Raw genomic sequence first — 22203 nt, 5'->3', positions numbered from 1 at the left:
CTATAGGAGTGGATAAACCACACACATCCACAAAACCTGTACTCATATGCCCTGCATATCTCTACAATCATACAATCAAGCTCCTGTCCGTTGATAATCATCCAGTCTGTCGTGAGTCAAACCAACTGCAGTAAAGATTGCACGGCAGATAGCCTGTACATTTGATTCCCTCTGAAAGAATATAACTCACTCATGATTCAGCCTCTCCATCTCTATGCGCTCGGCTGCTGTCATTACAGAGACTGAACAGAGCTAAGAATATTCATCTCATTTGAGCACTATAAAGCGGCCCGTTGACTGATCACAATACCCAAACCTCTCTCACTGTAACCAAGCTCATCTTTCAGTATCCTGACATCCAACCACTAACTGAAGTATGTAAAGGCTGTCTTCCCTCACTACTGTTGATTATCATACTTTATGATCATTAAAGCTGTTGAAACTGATACTCCCCTCTGTGTGTTCTGACCGACACACCTGGTTCACTACGATACCTTACTAGCCCTAATAATTAAGGTAGCTCTTCGCTACATAAAGTGGTCCTTCGAGCCAGATCGTAGCTGTGCTGGGAACATGCAGCAGAGTGCTGGAGTATCAGAGGCCCTGTCCACCCGGCCTAAGCGTCTAATCAGACCGCCCTCCTATTTGCAAGACTATGAGGTCAGTGCTATGCATTTCCAGAGACAGGGTTCAATGGCACCTCCCACGCCACGAGAAGATCGCAGCTTACAGCCTCATGTGACGTGGAGTGAGCAATACCCGCCTCCTGATGATGACTCTCTGAGCTTCGAGGAGAGCTTCTTAGACACATCCAGACAGTCTTATACCTCTGTGCCTCACAGAGCGGAGGGAGTCCCACAGAGCAGGTTGCTGAGTGAGAGTATGCAGTATGATTCTGTTTCACATCATGATACTAGAGAAGGTTTGGGCGATGCACTCCAATGGCCACCGATTCAGTTTAGCCATTTACAGAGACAAATTGCACACAATTTGGGGGCGGCTGTGCAAAAGGCGATAAAGATACTGATGGTGCGCTGTCGCATTGACTCTGTTGGAGACTTTGATTATGAAAGACGCGCATCACGTAGCGGTACGCTACGGGCAGATGTAGTATGAGGAAGCTGACAGTCTGTGTCTGTGGCAGTTAGCGATTGGTCTCTGCATAACGAGCACCAGAGATGTTCATTATCATTTATCAGCCTCAGCTTGACTGTATTTTGTGCCGTGTGCATCCTATAGGAGTGGATAAACCACACACATCCACAAAACCTGTACTCATATGCCCTGCATATCTCTACAATCATACAATCAAGCTCCTGTCCGTTGATAATCATCCAGTCTGTCGTGAGTCAAACCAACTGCAGTAAAGTTTGCACGGCAGATAGCCTGTACATTTGATTCCCTCTGAAAGAATATAACTCACTCATGATTCAGCCTCTCCATCTCTATGCGCTCGGCTGCTGTCATTACAGAGACTGGATTGCTCACTAAGCTTCCGCCAGAGATGCGAGCAAACTTTCGACGTCAGATGTTTCAACATCCTGGTCACACACATACATTGCTTGACCTGGCAAAGTGGCTTCGTTATGAGTCGTGGTGCCAAGGCTATGATTACAACTCAGGTGTCAGTGGCCAGGGGACATCAGGCTATCGAGTTGAGAGGAAACGCAGCAGACCAGCCGCTACAGTGTTGCATGGATCGGAGAGCGGACAGAGCAGAGCGACTAAGACAGAAGGCCCTTCAGTGCAGCAACTGAAGAGCAGAGTGAAGCCGTATTGCCCATATTGTGAGTGTACAGAACACTTCCTCAATAAGTGTCCAGCTATACAGAAGCTCACGAGAGAGGAGGTTATTGAATGGATCAGGGTCAATAAGAGATGTTGGCTGCGCAGTGTGATCTTAAGAGGCTTTGTGATGTTTGTCATGGGAAACACTTGAGAGTCTTGCATGATGCCAACTCACGCTCTTCAGCCGAGCCGCTGAAATCTGAGAGTTGCCTGGTGAGTACCAGCACAGATGTTCTTTATGTAGATAGGCCCTCAGTTACTTCTCGTGTCTTGTTGAAAGTTGTCAGAGTGCTACTGCGAAATGGAAGCAGAACGTTAGACACCTATGCGATTCTGGACGATGGGTCAGAACGCACAATGCTCCTCCCAGAAGAGGTTGACATCTTAGACTTGCAGAAGAAGCCAGAAGAGCTCGCCCTTCGTACCATCCGTCAGGAGGTGCAGACTCTCCGAGGATCCGCTGTCTCATTCACTATATCGGCCCTTGCTAATCCCAAGAGGACCTTTCGGATTAGGGCAGCATTCACCTCACAGCGCTTGGGTCTTGCAGACCATTCCTATCCGGCGGTTAGCTTGAAGAGGAAGTATCAGCACTTGGTTGATCTTCCCCTTGAGTCGTTTGAACAAGTTAAGCCACTCATTCTGATTGGAGCAGACTATCCTCACCTGCTTACCCCTGTTGAGCCAGTGAGATTGGGCCCTCCAGGAGGACCTGCAGCCATTCGCACGAGGCTGGGATGGACGCTCCAAGGGCCAGCAGACTTTACACAATGGACGTCACCTACGCAACAATGTCTTCTTACTGGTGTTTCGTGCCAGACTGCCGAGCTTTTGCAGGGTGTGGAGAAGCTTTGGAAGATGGATATTTTGCCATATCAAAGCAATAAGCTGGCTATGCGATCGAAGCAGGATAGAGAAGCGGTGGAGCTGTTGGAAGCCAAGACTCAACGAGTGCAAGTTGGAAACATTCTCAGATATGCCATGCCGTTGTTACGGAAGCGGAAGTTTCCCCCCCCTTAGAGCGCCTATTGAAGCCGTCCTACCTAACCTCCAGAGTCTTGAGAGGCATTTGGGTCGGGACCCTTTACAAGCTCAGGAGCACAGTGCAGCGATTCACAAGTTAGTGGAAGTGGGAGCAGTCAAAAAGGTTGACCCCAATGAGGCCTCAACTACAGACGAGTCGTGGTACATTCCCCACCATGTTGTGAGCCACAACGGGAAGAGTCGTTTGGTCTTCAACTGTTCCTTTCAGTTCCAAGGTAGAAGTCTTAATGACACACTCCTTCCCGGTCCTACGCTTGGACCCTCACTCCTGGGAGTTCTGTTACGCTTCAGGGAAACACGCGGTAGCGGTCAGCGGTGACATTCGAGCCATGTTCCATCAGGTTCGACTTCTGCCAGAGGATAGGTCACTTCTCAGGTTCATATGGCGTGATATGAGACGAGATGAATGCCCCGACGTTTACGAGTGGCAAGTCTTACACTTCGGTACCGCCTGCTCACCGTGCTGTGCCACTTTTGCACTTCAGATGCACGCGAAAGATCATGCTGAGACAGAAGAGGGAGTGAGACATTCAGTGGAAAACTGCTTTTATGTGGACAACTGTCTCCAGAGTGTGCCCACCACAGACGAAGCCATGGCGTTGGTTGACAGTCTCAGGTCAGTGTTATCCTCTGGAGGGTTTGAGATCAGGCAATGGGCTTGCAATAAGCCGAAAGTTCTTCAGCACCTCCCACCAGAAGCAAGGTCAGATAGCATAGAGGGATGGCTCTCAAAGAATGAGTCTGGATTGTCAGAACAGATCCTCGGGCTCAGTTGGCAGTGGGAGACAGACACTTTAGGCTACAAGAGTCAGACTCTGGAGTACAAAGTGCTGACCATGAGAAATGTCTATAAAGTGTTAGCCAGACAGTACGACCCCTGGGATTTATAGCTCCCTACACAACTCGACCCCTGGGATTTATAGCTCCCTACACAACTCGTGCCAAGCTGATTGTCCAAACCGCGCGATTGGGATGACCCCCTCTTACCTGCAGACTTGTAACTGGCATGGATGGAGTGGGAATCTGAGTTGCCCTTGCTTGCGAGTATTTCACTGCTCAGACCTTATACTCCCACTCATACCCAACAGGGGATTGCCTCTCGGCAGATTCACGTGTTTAGTGATGCCTCCGAAAAGGCGTATGGGTCAGTGTCTTACATGAGGACAGAGGATGCCCAGGGTAGGGTCTATTTAGCTTTCATAGCAGCCAGATCCAGAGTAGCACCCCGCAGACAGCATTCTATTCCCCGTCTTGAGCTTTGTGGTGCCTTGACAGCAGCTCAACTTGCTAAGACCATAGAGAGAGAGCTGACGGTGAAGTTGGATCAGATCATCCTTTGGAGTGACTTGACAACAGTGCTGACATGGTTGCGGTCCGAGTCATGCCGCTTCAAGGTGTTCGTGGGTACTCGTGTGACGGAGATGGATTACAGCTTACAGCAGAGTGTACCTGGCGCTATGTGGACTCCGCACAGAACCAAGCAGACGATGTCACCAGGGGAAAGACCTTAGCGGAATTAGGCATGCCTAATCGTTGGAGTCAAGGCCCATCCTTCCTCTTCAAAGGACCTGCCGAATGGCCATCCTTACCAGGAGAGGTGTCAGAACTTGATACCTCAGAATACAGGAAGCCAACTTCATGTGGAGTGGTATCCAGTGTGGATAAACAGGAAACCCCTCCGGATCAGTCATACTCGTCATGGAGAGCTCTGGTAGAGGCAGTAGCAAAGGAGGCTCATGGGGCGGCTGACCCAGAGAAGTCCTTGTCTGCAGGGGACTATTGGCAAGCAGAGTTGACTGTTTTCCGTAGGTGTCAATCAGAGTGCTTTACCGATGAGCTGCGTCGTCTCAAAGCTGAAAGAATAGTATGTCGGAGCAGCCGGCTTCTTACCCTATCCCCAGAGCTAGACCCGGTTGAGGGAGTGATACGAGTAGGAGGTAGACTCCGACGTGCAGAGTGGCTGGACTCTGCATTCAAGCATCCAATTATTTTGGACCCTTCGCATTGCACAACTACGCTGCTTATCCAAGATTATGATGCACTTCTATGTCACCCAGGACCAGAGCGGGTCTTTGCAGAAATACGGCGTCACTTCTGGATCCTCCGAGGTAGAGAGGCGATTAAGAGGGTTCAACATCAATGTCAAGAGTGCAGGAGATGGAAATCCAAGCCGTCAATCCCGAAGATGGCTGATTTACCAGTACCCCGTCTACGGTTGTACAAGCCGGCGTTCTACTCGACTGGAGTAGATTGTTTTGGACCATTCCAAGTCAAGCTAGGGAGGCGTTCAGAAAAGAGATGGAGTATCATTTATAAGTGTCTCACCACCCGAGCTGTGCACTTGGACCTCATACACGGGATGGATGCCGACTCCTTTCTCGAATTTTAGAGGAGGTGAGAAGGAGCTCAGTGAATGCTTCCGCAGAATGTCCTCAGATCTCCGACAACTTTTTGCCAAACAGAAGATTGATTTCCGATTCAATCCTCCTGCCGCACCTCATTTTGGGGGTACGTGGGAGCTGGAAATCAAGTCTGTCAAGACAGCTTTGTACACGGTCATAGGAGTTCAGCCAATCTCTGAAGAGGTACTGCACACAGTTGTTTTTGAAGTCGAGGCTATCTTAAATTCAAAGCCGCTGGGTTACACCTCATCTGATGTTGTTGACTTGGATGCCATAACCCCAAATGTCCTCCTCATGGGGCGGCCTGATGGGGCACTGCCTCAAGTAGTGTATCCTAGGAGTGAGGGACTGAGCAAACGGTCTGTTGATAGATCCGCAGTTCTGGCATTGTACTGATCCCATTGGTAGAGTGGCTGCAGTACATGGCAGTGCAGATGGTCACGTGAGGTCTGCAGATGTCCAAGTCAAGGATAAGGTCTATACCAGGCCTGTTGCCCGGATTATTTCTCTTCCGGCAATCCCTGAATCTGAGGAGGATGAGCGATGCACTCCAATGGCCACCGATTCAGCTTAGCCTTTTACAGAGACAAATTGCACACAATTTGGGGGCGGCTGTGCAAAAGGCGATAAAGCTACTGATGGTGCGCTGTCGCATTGACTCTGTTGGAGACTTTGATTATGAAAGACGCGCATCACGTAACGGTAAGCTACGGGTAGATGTAGTATGAGGAAGCTGACAGTCTGTGTCTGTGGCAGTTAGCGATCGGTCTCTCTGCATAACGAGCACCAGAGACGTTCATTATCATTTATCAGCCTCAGCTTGACTGTATTTTGTGCCGTGTGAGTGCTATAGGAGTGGATAAACCACACACATCCACAAAACCTGTACTCGTATGCCCTGCATATCTCTACAATCATACAATCAAGCTCCTGTCCGTTGATAATCATCCAGTCTGTCGTGAGTCAAACCAACTGCAGTAAAGATTGCACGGCAGATAGCCTGTACATTTGATTCCCTCTGAAAGAATATAACTCACTCATGATTCAGCCTCTCCATCTCTATGCGCTCGGCTGCTGTCATTACAGAGACTGAACAGAGCTAAGAATATTCATCTCATTTGAGCACTATAAAGCGGCCCGTTGACTGATCACAATACCCAAACCTCTCTCACTGTAACCAAGCTCATCTTTCAGTATCCTGACATCCAACCACTAACTGAAGTGTATGTAAAGGCTGTCTTCCCTCACTACTGTTGATTATCATACTTTATGATCATTAAAGCTGTTGAAACTGATACTCCCCTCTGTGTGTTCTGACCGACACACCTGGTTCACTACGATACCTTACTAGCCCTAATAATTCAGGTAGCTCTTCGCTACATTGGGTCTGACAGGTTAATTGTTGCCTTGTTGATAGGAGCTAATAGTTTATTTCCTCCGTGTGGTGTGCGGAGTCTCAGACTCAGAAACTTTAAATTGAAAAGATTTTTCCAAAACAATAAGAAACATGAATACAAAGAGTACAATTCTAAAAACTTTGCACATGTTTTCAACTAGATGTCTACCAAATCAACCAAGCATTTTAATGCATACTCAAGTCAAGAGATAAATAAGCTATTTTGATTTTTCCGTCAGCCTCCCCAGGAGGAGGTCTTGCAGCAAAGCCGGTTCTGGTGCCTGAGGTGCCCTGTTCTTTGCCTGATGATGATGATCTGCTCTCTGTGCAGGGCAATGTCACCGTGGGATCCACCATCCAGTACCAATGTGCACCTGGGTGAGACAGAAGTGAAAAAACTGTGGCTGATATAAACAGAATACCTAGTTTTATCATGCTAATCTACACACCTCACCCTCTTTCCCATACAGATCTGTGCTGATTGGAAATAGTGAGAATATCTGTCATGAGAACCAGATGTGGCAATATCCTCACCCCATCTGTCGCCGTAAGTATTTGTATGCGTAGGCCTGTGTGTGTATGTGTGTGTGTGTGAGTGTGTGTCTACATGAACTCCTCCACATGGAAATGACTGAGACATTGATCCTGCTAAAAGGAAATAGCAGGTGTATTAGTATGTGCTTGAGGAAGATGTTGATCCAAACTGCTAAAGAGAACTTGGTTTGTATGCTCTTGCACACCATGGAACAAAGTAATGAGAGAGAAATGAGAGGACAGCGGGAGAGAGAAGAGCAATGAAGACTGTGTGGGTTTGTGTGTAGGTGGATAGGGCACTATGTGTAAATGAATTTGTGAGTGTGCAGAGCTAGTGAACGGGCAATGCTGCCCCCTGTTGGATCAACCTAGGCTTGTTTTAAATGCATATTCCGGATTCAGTACAAGTTAAAGGGATAGTTCGCCCAAAAATGAAAATTGTCATAATTTACCCATCCCTCAAGTTGTTCCAAACTTGTATGAATTTCTTCTGCTAAACATAAAAGAAGATATGAAGAATGTTGGTAACCGATGACGGTAGCCATTGAGTTACATAGTATTTTTCCATAGGCTACTTACGGAGTCAGTGGCTACTGTCTACTGTTTCGTTACCAAACATGCTTCATAATATCTTCTTTTGTGTTTAACAGCAGAAAGAAATTAATTCAGGTGTGGAACAACTTTTGGGTGAGTAAATGATGACAGAATTTTATTTTTGGGTAAACCATCTTTTTAAGCTCAGTCGAAATATAGGCATAAGATTAATTACCACAACAATTAATTTGGACTGGTCCTTTCTTTTTTAAATGTATTTATTTATTTATTTATAATTAAAATGTGCATAACCCTGAGGCACATGAAGTGAAGGCCTGTTTTTACACATTAAAATACTCATTGTTACAAAAGTCAAAAAGTTGTAAAATAAACATGTATGTTAACACAAACCTTAATAAGGTTTTTAAGGTTTCATTTTTAATTATGTAGTAACTTACATGTGTATATAAGTGTGTGCATTTATATGTTATCAGGTGTGGTTTGTCCTCCTCCTAAGGAAGTTGAACGTGGACATCTGGTGGCCGTCCAGAGAACTGAATATGAAGTTGGCGGTACAATCTATTACCTATGCAAAAAGAATTTCTTGTTGGATGGACCAAATAAAGTGACTTGTCTACCTAATGGGACATGGAGTACAGAGCCTGCCTGCTGGGGTAAATACAGCTGGCAACAAAACAATAGGCATTAAGTCATCATGACTGTGTTAAACATTTGCATTGAAAATTTAAGGTGTATAAATATATGGTTTGGAATGTTTTGGTTTCCAGCCGTGAATCGTAAACCTCCTTTCCTTTTTGTCATGACAAATAGCATCATTCTCTTCACCGTTTCTTCACTTGTCTTTCCGATCAGCCCGCTGTCCAGTCCCTGCTCAACGCAGCAGGGTGATCGTGGGAGGAGTAAAGCGTTGGCCATATGATCTGACGGATGGAGTGGTTGCTCATGGAGAGAATGTGGCATTTTTCTGTAAACATCCAGAAAAACTGTGCAGCTTCACTGCCACAGAGGTCTGCGTGGATGGACAGCTCAAGCAACCTAGCTGCTATCTTGGTACATAATTCACACCACATTTATGCACATAATATAATAACATTACACTTAAAAATAACCCTGCATTACCTTCGTCTCCCTCTTTTCTCTTTAGACCCTACCTGGCTGCAGTTCAAGCTCTTTCCTCATCGTCTGGTTTCAGAGATTAATCCATGTGATCCTGCTGACCTTCAGTAAGCTCATCGAATTTTGACAACACATTTTGCATGTTGGCACACGCAGCTCTCTCTTCAAACTGACACCATGACCTGGAGTCTGGATCAACATAAATTGCCTTATTAATGTGCCAACTACATTTTTTATGGACCGGATCCTAGTAGGATCTCACAGTTATGCCTCACTTAACTCTTCTCTTTTCTGTGTTGTATGTTGCATTGACAAAGTTACCTTAAACAGAAGTTGTTGTCATATCTGATAAACATCCTCATACTTGCTTGAGGTCTTGGTTTCCATAAGCTGCTCTCTTTTCTTGTGTTTTGTTGTCATACAAAGTGTAAAACAAAGTGATTTTTGAGGCAGCATTGGTGTTTATCTTGTTGTAATATTTTATTTCTTTGTTTATTTTGGCTAATATGTTTGTCAAACCCACAACCATGAATGCACAGGCTAAAGGTGAACTCTGAAATCATGCCATGTCTGATATCTCTCTAATTTCACTGTATTTCAAAAGCAGGTGCGTTTAGAGTTAACTGATCTTTGACTGGACTGCTTGATTGGATTACATAAAGAATAGAGTCTACTTGGGAATATTATAGCATAAAAGCCTTGCTGAATTATTGCTGTCATACGGATTCAGTTTTGCATTGTGTGAACGTCACAGTGAATCATCTTTGAATGTATTTTCCTCTTGTAATATCATGATTCTTCATTAAAGAATCTGGAATGTTTGTTGTCATTAACAACAATGATTTTATTTTACCTGGTTAGTCTGTATAAACGATTTCTGTAGCATACAAAGAATTGTTTGAGTGCTGTATTCCATCTCCAAACCTAAAAATAGGCTACAATATACTATAAAATACAATATATTTTACTTTAAGAAAATTAAGAAATGTAAATGTCCCCTGTCGTTTGCATTACTAAAATGTATAAATCGTAATACAGTAATTAACATATTCTAAAATGAATTATATAATTGTCACATTATAAATAATTGTTTATATTGAATGATGTGCCACAATTTAATGTACATATTACTAAATGCGTTAATTGTCATGAAAATAATGTGAACATATTGGCTACACCACAACTGAAGTTATGCTCCAAAATGTCAGTGCTAAAGCGTGTCCAGGTCGGACGTAGAAAACTGCAACACCACGACATCCCCCCTCCCCTTTCGCTCGCGCTCAACCTCTCCGCCCAGCCATTCATTCATATTTGGTCTTCCGGAAGTATCTCAGGGTCGGGCCAGTCAGTGCCTGCGCGAGCTGACTCGTGGGGTGAGAACAGTTTCGTATTCAATATTTCAATTATAAAGAAGCAATGTGTGCGAATGGTTGTAAGCTTTTGAGAAGAAATGTGCGTTCTTGTGAGTAGCAGTTAAAGAGCGTTGGTTGTCTTAGAAAGTTTGAAATAAGGTTTCCAAGGCAGCAGTGTGTCTGAGCGCTGTCACCGGCTCGAACCCTCGGTTCGCATAAAATGGCTGGTCGCAGGTTCGAGCGCAGTCAGTGTTTTGACCAAAATATGTGAATAATTAAAGTGTATTTGTAATACACAGGTTATGGGGAGGGTATATCCTTCAGACAGATACTTTTGGTCATGTAATGGCACGGGTTCGACTCGCAGTCTGGACCCCACAGACATCAAACGCGATGTTTGGTTTTATATTTGTCTTCTTTAAACGGACCTCCGGCGCGTAATGGCGTCGAATGTCCCCGTGTTAATCTCTAACTCTCCCACAGAACAGTTTCGTATTCAATATTTCAATTATAAAGAAGCAATGTGTGCGAATGGTTGTAAGCTTTTGAGAAGAAATGTGCGTTCTTGTGAGTAGCAGTTAAAGAGCGTTGGTTGTCTTAGAAAGTTTGAAATAAGGTTTCCAAGGCAGCAGTGTGTCTGAGCGCTGTCACCGGCTCGAACCCTCGGTTCGCATAAAATGGCTGGTCGCAGGTTCGAGCGCAGTCAGTGTTTTGACCAAAATATGTGAATAATTAAAGTGTATTTGTAATACACAGGTTATGGGGAGGGTATATCCTTCAAACAGATACTTTTGGTCATGTAATGGCACGGGTTCGACTCGCAGTCTGGACCCCACAGACATCAAACGCGATGTTTGGTTTTATATTTGTCTTCTTTAAACGGACCTCCGGCGGGCAATGGCGTCGAATGTCCCCGTGTTAATCTCTAACTCTCCCACAGTGCTGCATGGCTGAGTACTGACAAAGGCATTGGTGTCAAACCTTGAGCCATGCGCGTTGACAGTTAATTTGTGATGAAAACCACGGGAAGGAGGAGCGGACCTGCTACCATGACAGCGCGCAGCTCAAGCTCATTGCGTTGCATTCTGACTAACTGCATGGCATTTGTGTACTTTTGGAAATATTGTAAAAAGGTCAGAATTAAAAAAAATCTTCCTTGGTGCCGTGATTATGTAGCCTATTGATTTGAGTTGGCATCCTATCAAGCTTTTCATTTACAAAGAATTGGTCTGTTTTTAGAGTTTTTTTTAAATATTGTTAAATGTGAGAACTACCTAACTTCTAAACACAATTAGATTGTGTTTATGCAACAAAATCTAATATATTTTATAAATTGCAGTCATATTCTGGTATTCATTTAAAAAAAAGTACTGGTGGGTTTCTTGGTTTAAATATACTGTTTATGAAAAAGTAGTATGCCATAATAAAATATAATATTGCTGTTTAGAAAATATAAAATGTTTTATTGTTTTGACTTATTGTCAAAAGCGTTATATGATAAATGCTGTTAAATTGAGATTGTTAACTTATAGAGGTTATACTTTCTGATACAAATGAAGACAACTGCTAAAATGTGATCTGCCAACAGTATCCACCAGACTCCTCTGAAGCGTGTTCTAAGGTTTCAAAATATATCAAGAGAAGTTTTGTTGACCTATCGGACCATAACAACGCATCTAGAGAAAGTTGATAATGACAGTATTTGTTCTCAGAATGAGCCTGAGAAATTAATAAATTGTTAAATTATCTATGGTCAATAGTGTAGCAAGAATTATTATTTTGTATTATAGTGCTTCTGACAGTATGTATGCAGGTAATAAACAGGCTTTTAAAATAATAACCTATCAAAAAGGTTGTGTTCTTGTATTTTCTTTTTTTTTCTGTGAGGAGTTACTCATTGATGTCATCAGATCCTACTGTTGAATGTATGTTTTTGGTAGTCATCAATATTAAATGAAAATAACCTGAAATTTAATCATGTTGTCAACAAAGATGCAAATGACTTTATTATTTTTATATTACTAGCACATTATTAGTGCTGATCCCTAGATGAAATATAAGTACACATTTTTTAAATCAAGGCACTCTATATTGCCTCCTCTGTCTGTTGTGTTTAACTGCAGTATATGTTATGATTCTGTTTGTTATGCTTGTGAAAATAAATAATTCATAAATGCTTGTGAACAAAACAAACCCCTTAGTTCAGAAAATGAACAAATTATTGTAGAATTTTTTTTTTCCAAGCCACATCAAAACTTCCTCGGCAACCATTTTTATGTACTATTGTGATACTGTCTTTTTATATGTAAATACACTCCTATAACAATATAACAAAGAATGTGGCAGCATTAAATATTGGATAATTATTCAATTTAGTATTAAATGTTAGTAATAATTTGAGTATACAAAGTGACTGGAACTTCAAAAAGGTGATTTTTTTTAGTAAAAGTTGCAGTTTGTACATTTTGACGGCATTAATGTTTTATAAAGGATTGTTACGTTAAACAATAGATCATTTGAGATTTGTCTTTATAACTTGAGTTCTGTTATTTCTTTTACAGAATGTAGAATCTTGTTTTTGTCTTATGTTTTTTGTTTGTTTGTTTGTTTTTTGTTTTAGATTGATGCCTTAGATGAGTAGAAGGTCCTGACTGATGGCACTGGCAGAGACATGGGTGAAAATCAGCAGTTACATCAGATGGGAAAGGAACTGGCAATGGTGCCATTACATGGATTATGCAAGATTGTGTGGCACTGTCGGGCAATATTTCAGTGTTCTCTCAGGTTATAATGAACTGACTTACTCCATGAGTACTGAATAATATGATTTCTTCTCTACTGCTGAATGTACAGATGTTGCAATGCGCAAACAACAAACATTGGACAGGATAGGTGAGACCATTCCACATATTAAGTGGACTGATCTTACTGTCACCAAAGATAGCCAAATGTCTGTGGGTCAGGAGGGTGAGTTATCAGATGAGGGACTCTCATTAAGGACTGAATCTAAAGACAATGTGACCCCAGATGTGTTTCTTGTTCCACCACAAGATCAGGCAGAAGTTGTAAAGGATTACAGTAAGCAGAACTCGCCAAAAAATGAATCGGACTCAGCCCAGATGAGTCTACTTGAAAAAAAGACTGTTGAATATAAATTAGTTACTTTTGATGAGAACACAAGGAGTCTACCAACAAACATGCAGCTGATTCCCAAGATGGAGTCTGATAATGCTAGGACAGAAGCTTGTGAGGTAACCACCAAAGCTACAAACATTGCTAACATCTCAACCAATGATTTACTAGAGATTAAGGTTCAACAACAATCTATTTTAAATATAAGTTTCCATAATGACAAACTACCATCACCTGGTGGAGGCAATCAAACAAGCAAGGAGTTGTGTATTGAGAATAAAACACAGGTTGTTGATATAGCTCATGTAAGAGGGAGTAAACCTGGGATGGACATAAATGCAAACAAAGAAAGATTAGAATATAGTAAAGACTGCATTGAAGACAATAAAACACAAATTTTATGTAATCTAAGAGAGGAGAGACTTGATATTGGAAGGGACATGGCAGTGACCAGTTCTTTGGTACAATGTGAAGAAGACATGATATTAGATTTAAGCCTACCAAAAAAGAAAGACCGAAATAAGGAGAGGAAGTGTGAATGGGTTGTAGACCCTGAATATGAAGGTTCACTGCATATGGAAGTTGATGAAATTGAGGATGAGCCTCAACATGTAGAAGTGGAGCAGGAGGATGATAATGACATTTGCTGGATTGCATCAGTAAGTGACGCTCATACATGTCTGCCACAGCATTGGGATGGACATCTGTCCTCCTCTTCGCTTGAAGCCATGCCAACTGCATCATACCCCAACATCATAACCCCAGATCCAATGGATACACTACTTATAGATGACCAAGGCATTCCTTACACACTCACCGCAGATGGACAGAAAGTCCCACAAATTGATAATATACAACATATTGAGGGACTCTCTGAACAAACAGCTCTAAGCGCAAGGCAAGCTGAAGATGAGCCCTCTTCCATTGCTGATACACAGGATATTGCAGACTCCAGACTACAGACACTACCCAATTCACTATGTCCAAATATGTCTATAGGTCATGTCTCAGTGGAAACCTCACAAGTTGCCCCAAACCTGGAGCAAAAATCTTTTTACAGTTCTGTAGCTCATGCTAAACCCCACATCATACCTGCCATGTCTGACTTGGCATCAGTTCCCATTCAGATTGTGGCTAATACTACAGGGTCAAACACCCCCATTCTTCTTCTTCCTCCATCTCAGCTTCAGTCTCTTTCCTCACCAGCCTCTAAAGGTAACCCAGGGCTAATTACCTTTTCCTTATCGGTTCCTCTTAGTCAGAACACTCAGTCCTCCCCCATGTTCCTAGTTTTGTCATCTCCTCAGGTGTCCTCAACTCAGAGTTCGTCCTTGCCTGGGCAATTATCTCAGATTTCCTCTTCAACTGTTGCACTTCCCTTGGCTACTTGTCCACTTGATTTGGGATCTACATTAAGCTCACATCCATCACTTCTCAGCCTCAGCAAGATTTCCTCTGACACAGCTACAGACATCTCAGGACTGAATAACCCTTCTAAACTTCCTGCTAGCCCTACCTCATCAACTGCTTCCTCTAGCACTTCCACAGTGACCTCTACTAGTCCAACCAAGCAATTCAGCACTGATGCCTACTCTGACACACCCGTGCCCACTTCCTTTCGGGAGGCCCTTCTCAGATTGGCTGTGTCTGTGGAGAAGAAACAAGAAAACCAGCCTGAGACGCATTCGGTCACTACTCCTTCCTCATGTTCTGAAGCCACCAAGCCGGATTCCTCTGCCACAGTCCATGAAAGTAAAAATAATGAGACAGATGTAAACTGTGATGGTGAGACTGAGTCTACTTCGATAGACCAAACAGACTCATTAGATACCACCTCTTCCACCTCACCCATTCGTTCTGAATCACCTGTAATTCCAATCAATGACCCAAAGAACCAAGCATTAGGCCCTCGTCGCATTCTTTACTGTCAGTATTGTCCGCGGATCTTCTACTATCTTTCAGACCTTGAGCGCCATTCCATCACACACTCCCAAAGCAAACCCCATGCATGTCACCTTTGTGGCAAGGCGTTCAAAAGATCAAGCCATCTTGAGCGACACAAACACATCCATACAGGTCAGAGAAACTTTGTGTGCCAGCTTTGCCCAAGGCGTTTTCGTGAATCAGGGGAACTAATGAGGCACCAGAGAGTACACACCGGTGAGAAACCCTTTCAGTGCTTAATATGCCACATGCGTTTTGCAGAGCGCAACACGCTACGACGTCACATGAAGCGCAAACACCAGGGCCAGCAGCTGGAGGTGATGGACATGAAGACAAAGCCAGAAAGGGGAGGGATTTCCCTTGCTGGTATACAAGGAGAGCCAGAAGAGAATGCCGAGTGGTACAGTTCAACAGTTCCTGAAATGGATTCCGACAGTGACACAGGGGGAGAATGAACTACACGAGGGCATGAACAAATAGATTTTCTTTATTTTTTAAGTTTTAAAAAGATAAGCAAAGTTGTAAATACATATAATTTATTTTGTATTGATATAATAATTCTTTATTTCGCATTAGTTTCATATTATTGCCTTTACTGGTGATGACTGAACTCGGCAATATTCAAGTTCAGATTCTTTCTAATAAGCTTCAGTTATTGAGTTAGATCTCTTGGTGAAATACATTGGTTTTAATTCTTTACCTAGAATAACGTTGAATTACACTTATTTGCTACTTATTTATTATTCTCATTTCAGTTTTTCGAATATACAGCATCTTTCTTCAAGGGTGTGATGTAGTTACTGTAAAAGACTAAGAGGCTCATTATTGTTATTTATAATTTTATATTATGATCTCTTGAAGTCAAGTAATTGCCTAGATTAGTGCATCAGTATATCTCTATAACTCTAGGCCCACTAATGACTTGACCACACGAAATTTGCAGCCACAAAACTCAGCAGATTTCCACAGAATTGGAACATATATCATTCTCAAAGTTCTACATGTCTTTCAATCCTTTCATTGTAATACTCCACCTGACCTGCAGAGGACAGTATTGAGTTGTGTTCTTTTTAAACTCTTTCAAACTTGCATTGGAGATGGTCCTCACTGCAGAACACAAGATCCAGGGGCGTGGTTGGATTCAGATCCAACTCCTCTCACCTTACATATACCTAAATCTACCCGTCTCCACCCCTAAACCTACCAATCTCCACCCCCTAGATGTGGATCCAACCATGCCTCCTGGATCTTTTGTTCTGCAGTGAGGGGCTACTGTTGCATTGTACAAATCTTCTGACCTGGCATATTCATTATTGTCATTTACACCTTTGTTTTCTGTTGTTTTTATTGCCATTCTTTATCATCTGGTTATGGAGTGTTCAGGTTAACACATTGTCTTGTTTGCATCTGTTCTGTAAAATGCTCCAGATTCCCTCCAAAATGCAGAAGAAGAAGAAAAAAAATATTCTGCTCATCTGGGCCTTCTCTTGACTCAGCTTTTATATTTCTGAACATGTTCAGATATTGGGCATTATAAAAAATCTTGCTCTGTGTTCATTTCGGTTTCTTCCTCTTCGCTATTTTTTATTTTATTTTTTTTACAAAAGGGAGTAGTATAGTCACCTTCATATTTTTCTTTTAAATGCTCTGTTTTGTTCTTTTTTAATATTGAACTTGAACTATTTGGTATATAAACCTCTTGCCTTCTTCAAGGGCCTTCAATTTATTAGTGTGAAATTATGCTTTTATCTGGACAAAGAAGGTTTTACTTCTCTTGATCGCTTGTCAGACAGTTGTTACAAATCATTGCAGAGTGTTTGAATTAGAAGTTCAAGTTAATCTGCACATATGTATTTATTGATATAAATTAATTATTTAAAATAAGTTTTTACTGTCATAGGTACAGTGATACAATTGTCTGGTAATCTTGCACAATTCAAATTGGTCTAATTTACTAGTTTCTTAAATTGAAAATCCGTGTTGCCCAGCGACAGCCCCACAACATTACTGCTCTAGAGGAGATCTGCATGGAGGAATGGGCCAAAATACCAGCAACAGTGTGTGAAAACCTTGTGAAGACTTACAGAAAACGTTTGACCTCTGTCATTGCCAACAAAGGGTATATAACAAAGTATTGAGATGAAATTTTGTTATTGACCAAATACTTATTTTCCACCATAATTTGCAAATAAATTCTTTAAAAATCCTACAATGTGATTTTCTGGATTTTTTTTCTAATTTCTCTCATAGTTGAGGTATACCTATGATGAAAATTACAGGCCTCTCTCATCTTTTTAAGTGGGAGAACTTGCACAATTGGTGGCTGACTAAATACTTTTTTTCCCCACTGTATGTGGTTGCCGCAAACTCGCCGGCCACGCCGTTCTCAAGCCTGCCCACCTCTGCTCATTCAAGCCGGCCTCTGCTCACTCTAGCCCGCTGTGCTCAGCAAGGCGGGGCATAGAGGAGAAACAATAACGTACAGTATGTGGAAAATAATGTGTTTTTTAACCTTAAACCGCATAAACATTTCATTACACCAAATACACAAAATAATGTTCTTTTTAGCAGCATCATATGACCCCTTTAAAATGGAGTTCTTCTTTTGAAGTTATGTAGCTTGAAAAAAAAGCCTTGCTTGAAAAAAGGTTTAGGCCCTGCTGATTAATTCTCTTTACTTGCCATGTAAATAACCAAACATCATGCACGGACTGGACACCTTGGGCTAATCTAAAGTTCTTTTGGTTAAATTTTAGATTTGATTAAGAATCTGAATATTTGCACACACTAATTAAAGCTTGTCAAGCCCTTCTGTTTTCCAGTGGTTCTCATGCTTACTTAACTTTGCTTTAGCACATATTCTGAATGCAGTGGAAGTGTGTCCAGCTGCTGAACGATATCACTAAATTTGGTTTGCTTAGTTGTTTACATATTACTTCATTCATATACAGATTGGTTTAGTGTTTTAAGCTAATTTCACACTAGATTTAAAACACATTTATAAAAATAAAAAAATTCCTTCTTACATTTTAATGATGAATGCTTGGAGTGTGTTTTAACTAACTTAACAATCTCACACCAGTGAGAACTATTTATTTATGGTGGAAATTTATATATTTGAAATGGCGTGCTGTCACAGAACACTTATATATTTAATACACAATTTAAAAAACAAGACTGCAGATATTTAAACAAGACTAATTTCTGTAACCTGTCACAGGATTTTGAATAAAATTAATACAATTCAAATGCTTCCAAGCCATCAATCTTTTTATTTTTTATTTTCTTTATTTTAAGTTAAAACTATTCTGAAAAGTGTAACAGTGTGTGTGTGAATGAATGAACATCATTCATTCTATATATAATTTAGTCTATATGTGTGTATACACAATATACTGAAATAAATAGACTGTCTAATATAGACTGTGTAATTCATTAATTCATTCAATGTTACACTAACAATTCAAATAAGTGAATGAAATGCTTAATAATAATGGTTCATATAGTAATGATAATACAGTTTTAAAGTGTTTATCTATGGATGAGCTTTGCCTCCTTTAAACTTACAAGCTGTGCTAGACGGGGGTGTCTGTGTATGTCTGAGTGACAGCTCAGATGTGCTCAGAGGGTCGCTGTTCCATTTGGCAGCATCAAGGAGAGTGGCTCCCACAATCAAGCTGACAGCAGGTGTCTATAAGTGTTGAGTATAAATGTGTGTGTGTGAGTGAGAAAGAGAAAAACTGTAAGAAATGTTGGAGTCTTGCTCTTTTCTGTGAGACTGCTTGCCACATTAATGGTTGGTACTTGTCATGTGCAAAATAATCAGTCTCAGTGTAAACCTGCTACAGTCTCTTGAAATGAATTCTCAGGCAGTATAATGTGAAAGAATTTATAGAAAATAAAATGTTGGAGAGATGGTTTGTTGGCAAGAAGAGGCTTACTTTAGTGTGGTTATGAAATGCTTAGGGAATCGTGTTTTTATTATACTGGGCATGGATGTTTTCTGATATGCAGATAGGTTTCTGAGGCACCATGGGTAAGGAGATCTGCAGTTGAGTTTTGTTAGCTTAGCAGCAGGGGTGTGAAGTAATGAAGTACAAATACTCACGTTACAGTAATTAAGTAGTTTTTATTTGTAATTGTACTGCTTGTCATGTGACACACAGCAGCCATGATAGCACTGTATAACCGATATAGGCTTATGTTTTATTTATTTACTTTTTCTTTTTATTCGAAATATTTCCAAGCGTGTTAACTAGCCTATATCTGGAAATATGTCGATTCTCAAATATGTGTAAGTAAATGCGTTTTGCAGCTTTATAGATTATGTTATTTGATCAATGGTGATGGGAAAAGTAGACTAGTGTAATCTACTAACTACACATAAAAACCCGACTTTTTACTTAAGTACCAGATATGGGTGTCATGCTATAAAATATTTGTAATATTGACTGACTTTGTATTTAATGTGAATTTAATAACAATATTGTAAGTTACTAATTATAACACTTTCATTTTACAGAGAGCAAAGAACATTTACATTATCAAAGAACATTTTCATTCAGTCTAGCCAGAGGCACTCTCAAAAACTCCCATTTAAATCACTGAAGCTGTTTACACTGTGAAATGAATATCTTACTTACATTCGTATGCACATCTGCACTTTGATGTTTCTGACGAGAGCAAAACACTGCGTTTCAGCGATGACTCATCTGAACGTCTCTGATTGGCCATTGGATTCATAAGCTCAACAGAATCGTGTGTGATTGGTTATAATGCGCAGTGCTGTAAAAACGCCTGGCTCAGCGCCAGCCAGCAAACGCAGATTTGAATTTAACAGCTGATGCTGTGCCGCACTGAACGATCTAATCACACCGGTGCGATTGTATCAAATATAAAAAATATTATTCGGCTATTTTTGTCTTTTGGAAGCTGCATTCAAAATGTACTTGGCTCAGAAATCTGGTAATAGGTCTCGTGACTTTCCTCAAATCAAATTAGAAAACTTTAACCTATCATGGCTGCTGGAAGCGCATTCTTCAAGCAGCAATTCAGTCACATCCTCCTCTAATTAATATGTTAAGGTAAATTTCGGATTTCTGCTTACTAAATGATTTGTATATATGCTTGCCTGCCTACAAGGCCTGCAATTTGGTGTGAGGTTGCGGGTATTGCATACAGTGTTAACTCCCGCATGTGCCACGTTCGGTAAATTCCCCACTCACTTATGAGAGCGCGATCTGCTCTGCCTCGGCTCGTATCTCTTCTGCAGCGGTCACTTGGATAAGTCGTTGTTGCTTGTTGAACTTGTTGACTTTTGCTGAGTTTGAGAAAAAGTGTGTTGGAAACACAAATTGAGGACCAATCTGCACCTTATTGATGACCTGTGGCCCTGGCGTTAATATACTGCATCTGTGCCAGCGCGTGATGTAATAAAACTGCAGCTCGTTAATAAACGTTTTTTTAAATCCAGTTTATACAATCCGCATTCATTTAGCAAGTGCATAAACAATTTTCAAGTTCAACACTTTTTGTTCCGTTCAGTTGTGGATGCTGCTGATCCACCGAGACCGCCGCGGCTCAGCAAAGAGACGTGTGTGTGTGTGTGTGAGTGTGAGTGTGTATCATGGTGTGTGATGCTGAACTATGAGTTTCTAATGGTGTTTGTATTTGCACTGTTCTAAACATTCATATTTTATGTGCAACAACAGCATGTTGTCTCAGTGGCCTTACACATGATTTTAAATCAATTTTTTCAAACTTTATGATTTAAATGGGGATGATTGTACTGAGAATAACTTTCATCTTTTCTTCAACTGAATAGCCTACTGTTTCCGTGCTGTTTTGATGTATTTTAAAGAGTTGGCAGTCAAAGTTAAAACTGCTGGATGTTGGATATTCTTCATTCTTTATGACAAACAAGATAATGTGAATTACAGAATGTACAACGTTTTTAAACTGTATAAATTGCGGTGTTCAGCGTTTATTATGAGGGGGTAGAATCCACAGCTCAGTACTCACTACTCAATACTCATGAGTACTTTTAAATAGGCTACTCTTTTACTCTTACTCAAGTAGTTTTTTGGACAAGTACTTTTACTCTACTCACACTCAATTTATTTGGAAGGTAATGGTACTTTTACTTGAGTATATTTTTTCAGTACTCTTTCCACCACTGCTTAGCAGTGGCCAGAGAAGCCGCATGATTGGATGAGTGACCTGAATGACCTGCCGTACATGGAGATGTTTAGCGGTTCAATCACAGAGACTTCTGGACCTGTAGTGAAGTGGGAAATTTATGTGTGTGAGCATTTTTACATGTTTGAAAGCACAATGTATGACAGAACCTAGCATAGGATGTTGTTACTAATTTATGCCACCAGAGGGCAAACTCACTCCAAGATATACATGGCTTCATCAACCTGAAGCCAATAAATTGGAATGTGTACAGTAACTAGCCTTGCAACATTTAGAGTTGTCCTTCTTCTCTAGTAGGGCCTACAGTGGTTCTCAACTGATGGGTCGTGACTCAAACATGGGTCACACAATAAGTTGTTCTAATAAACAAAAATTATAAAAATGTAACAACTGTATGATCATGTATATAGTTAGCTTGGTAATATTCCTACTGCTAATACAATATTTGACACATTAAAAAAAATCCTATTCAGCCTAAGTCATGTACATTGCCGATTGTTAATAAATGTTAATGTTTTTTAAGCATATCCCTGTTTACATTTGTACAATACACAATTATGATAATGTGTATTTCATGTCCTTTGGGGAAAAAAAGGGTCCTGAAGTGTAACCTGCTGATAACCACTAACCTATTTGCGCTGCTTTTGTAAAGTTTAGTATTTATTCAATGTGCATTTTTCTATAATTATGACAACAGAATCATTTTGTGATTATAGTTTTGACAGGATTAGCAGTTTTAACC

The 22203-nt window shown here is 41.1% G+C and overlaps 2 protein-coding genes across 2 annotated transcripts in view; both read left to right on the top strand.

The window, feature by feature from the left end:
• The window catches only part of ntd5 (ntl-dependent gene 5), a 26457-nt gene extending 16754 nt beyond the window's left edge, over positions 1 to 9703 (top strand). The window contains exons 4-8 of the mRNA XM_016289738.1: positions 6870 to 7008; positions 7101 to 7177; positions 8193 to 8372; positions 8572 to 8769; positions 8864 to 9703. Of these exons, the coding sequence (XP_016145224.1) occupies positions 6870 to 7008; positions 7101 to 7177; positions 8193 to 8372; positions 8572 to 8769; positions 8864 to 8946 (677 nt within the window). The 3' untranslated portion in view covers positions 8947 to 9703. The remainder of the gene's footprint in view (positions 1 to 6869; positions 7009 to 7100; positions 7178 to 8192; positions 8373 to 8571; positions 8770 to 8863) is intronic.
• Positions 9704 to 10162: 459 nt separating this feature from the next.
• LOC107598411 (zinc finger protein 236-like) lies at positions 10163 to 15726 on the top strand. The gene is made up of 2 exons (XM_016289736.1): positions 10163 to 10208; positions 12808 to 15726. Exon 2 carries the CDS (start codon positions 13049 to 13051, stop codon positions 15716 to 15718), a length of 2670 nt encoding a protein of 889 aa, XP_016145222.1. The 5' UTR covers positions 10163 to 10208; positions 12808 to 13048; the 3' UTR covers positions 15719 to 15726.
• Positions 15727 to 22203: the final 6477 nt, after the last annotated feature.

Source organism: Sinocyclocheilus grahami, unplaced genomic scaffold (assembly GCF_001515645.1).
Source record: "Sinocyclocheilus grahami isolate Dianchi unplaced genomic scaffold, SAMN03320097.WGS_v1.1 scaffold251.1, whole genome shotgun sequence".
NCBI lineage: Eukaryota > Metazoa > Chordata > Actinopteri > Cypriniformes > Cyprinidae > Sinocyclocheilus > Sinocyclocheilus grahami.
This window is presented reverse-complemented; position numbering and strand designations above follow the sequence as displayed.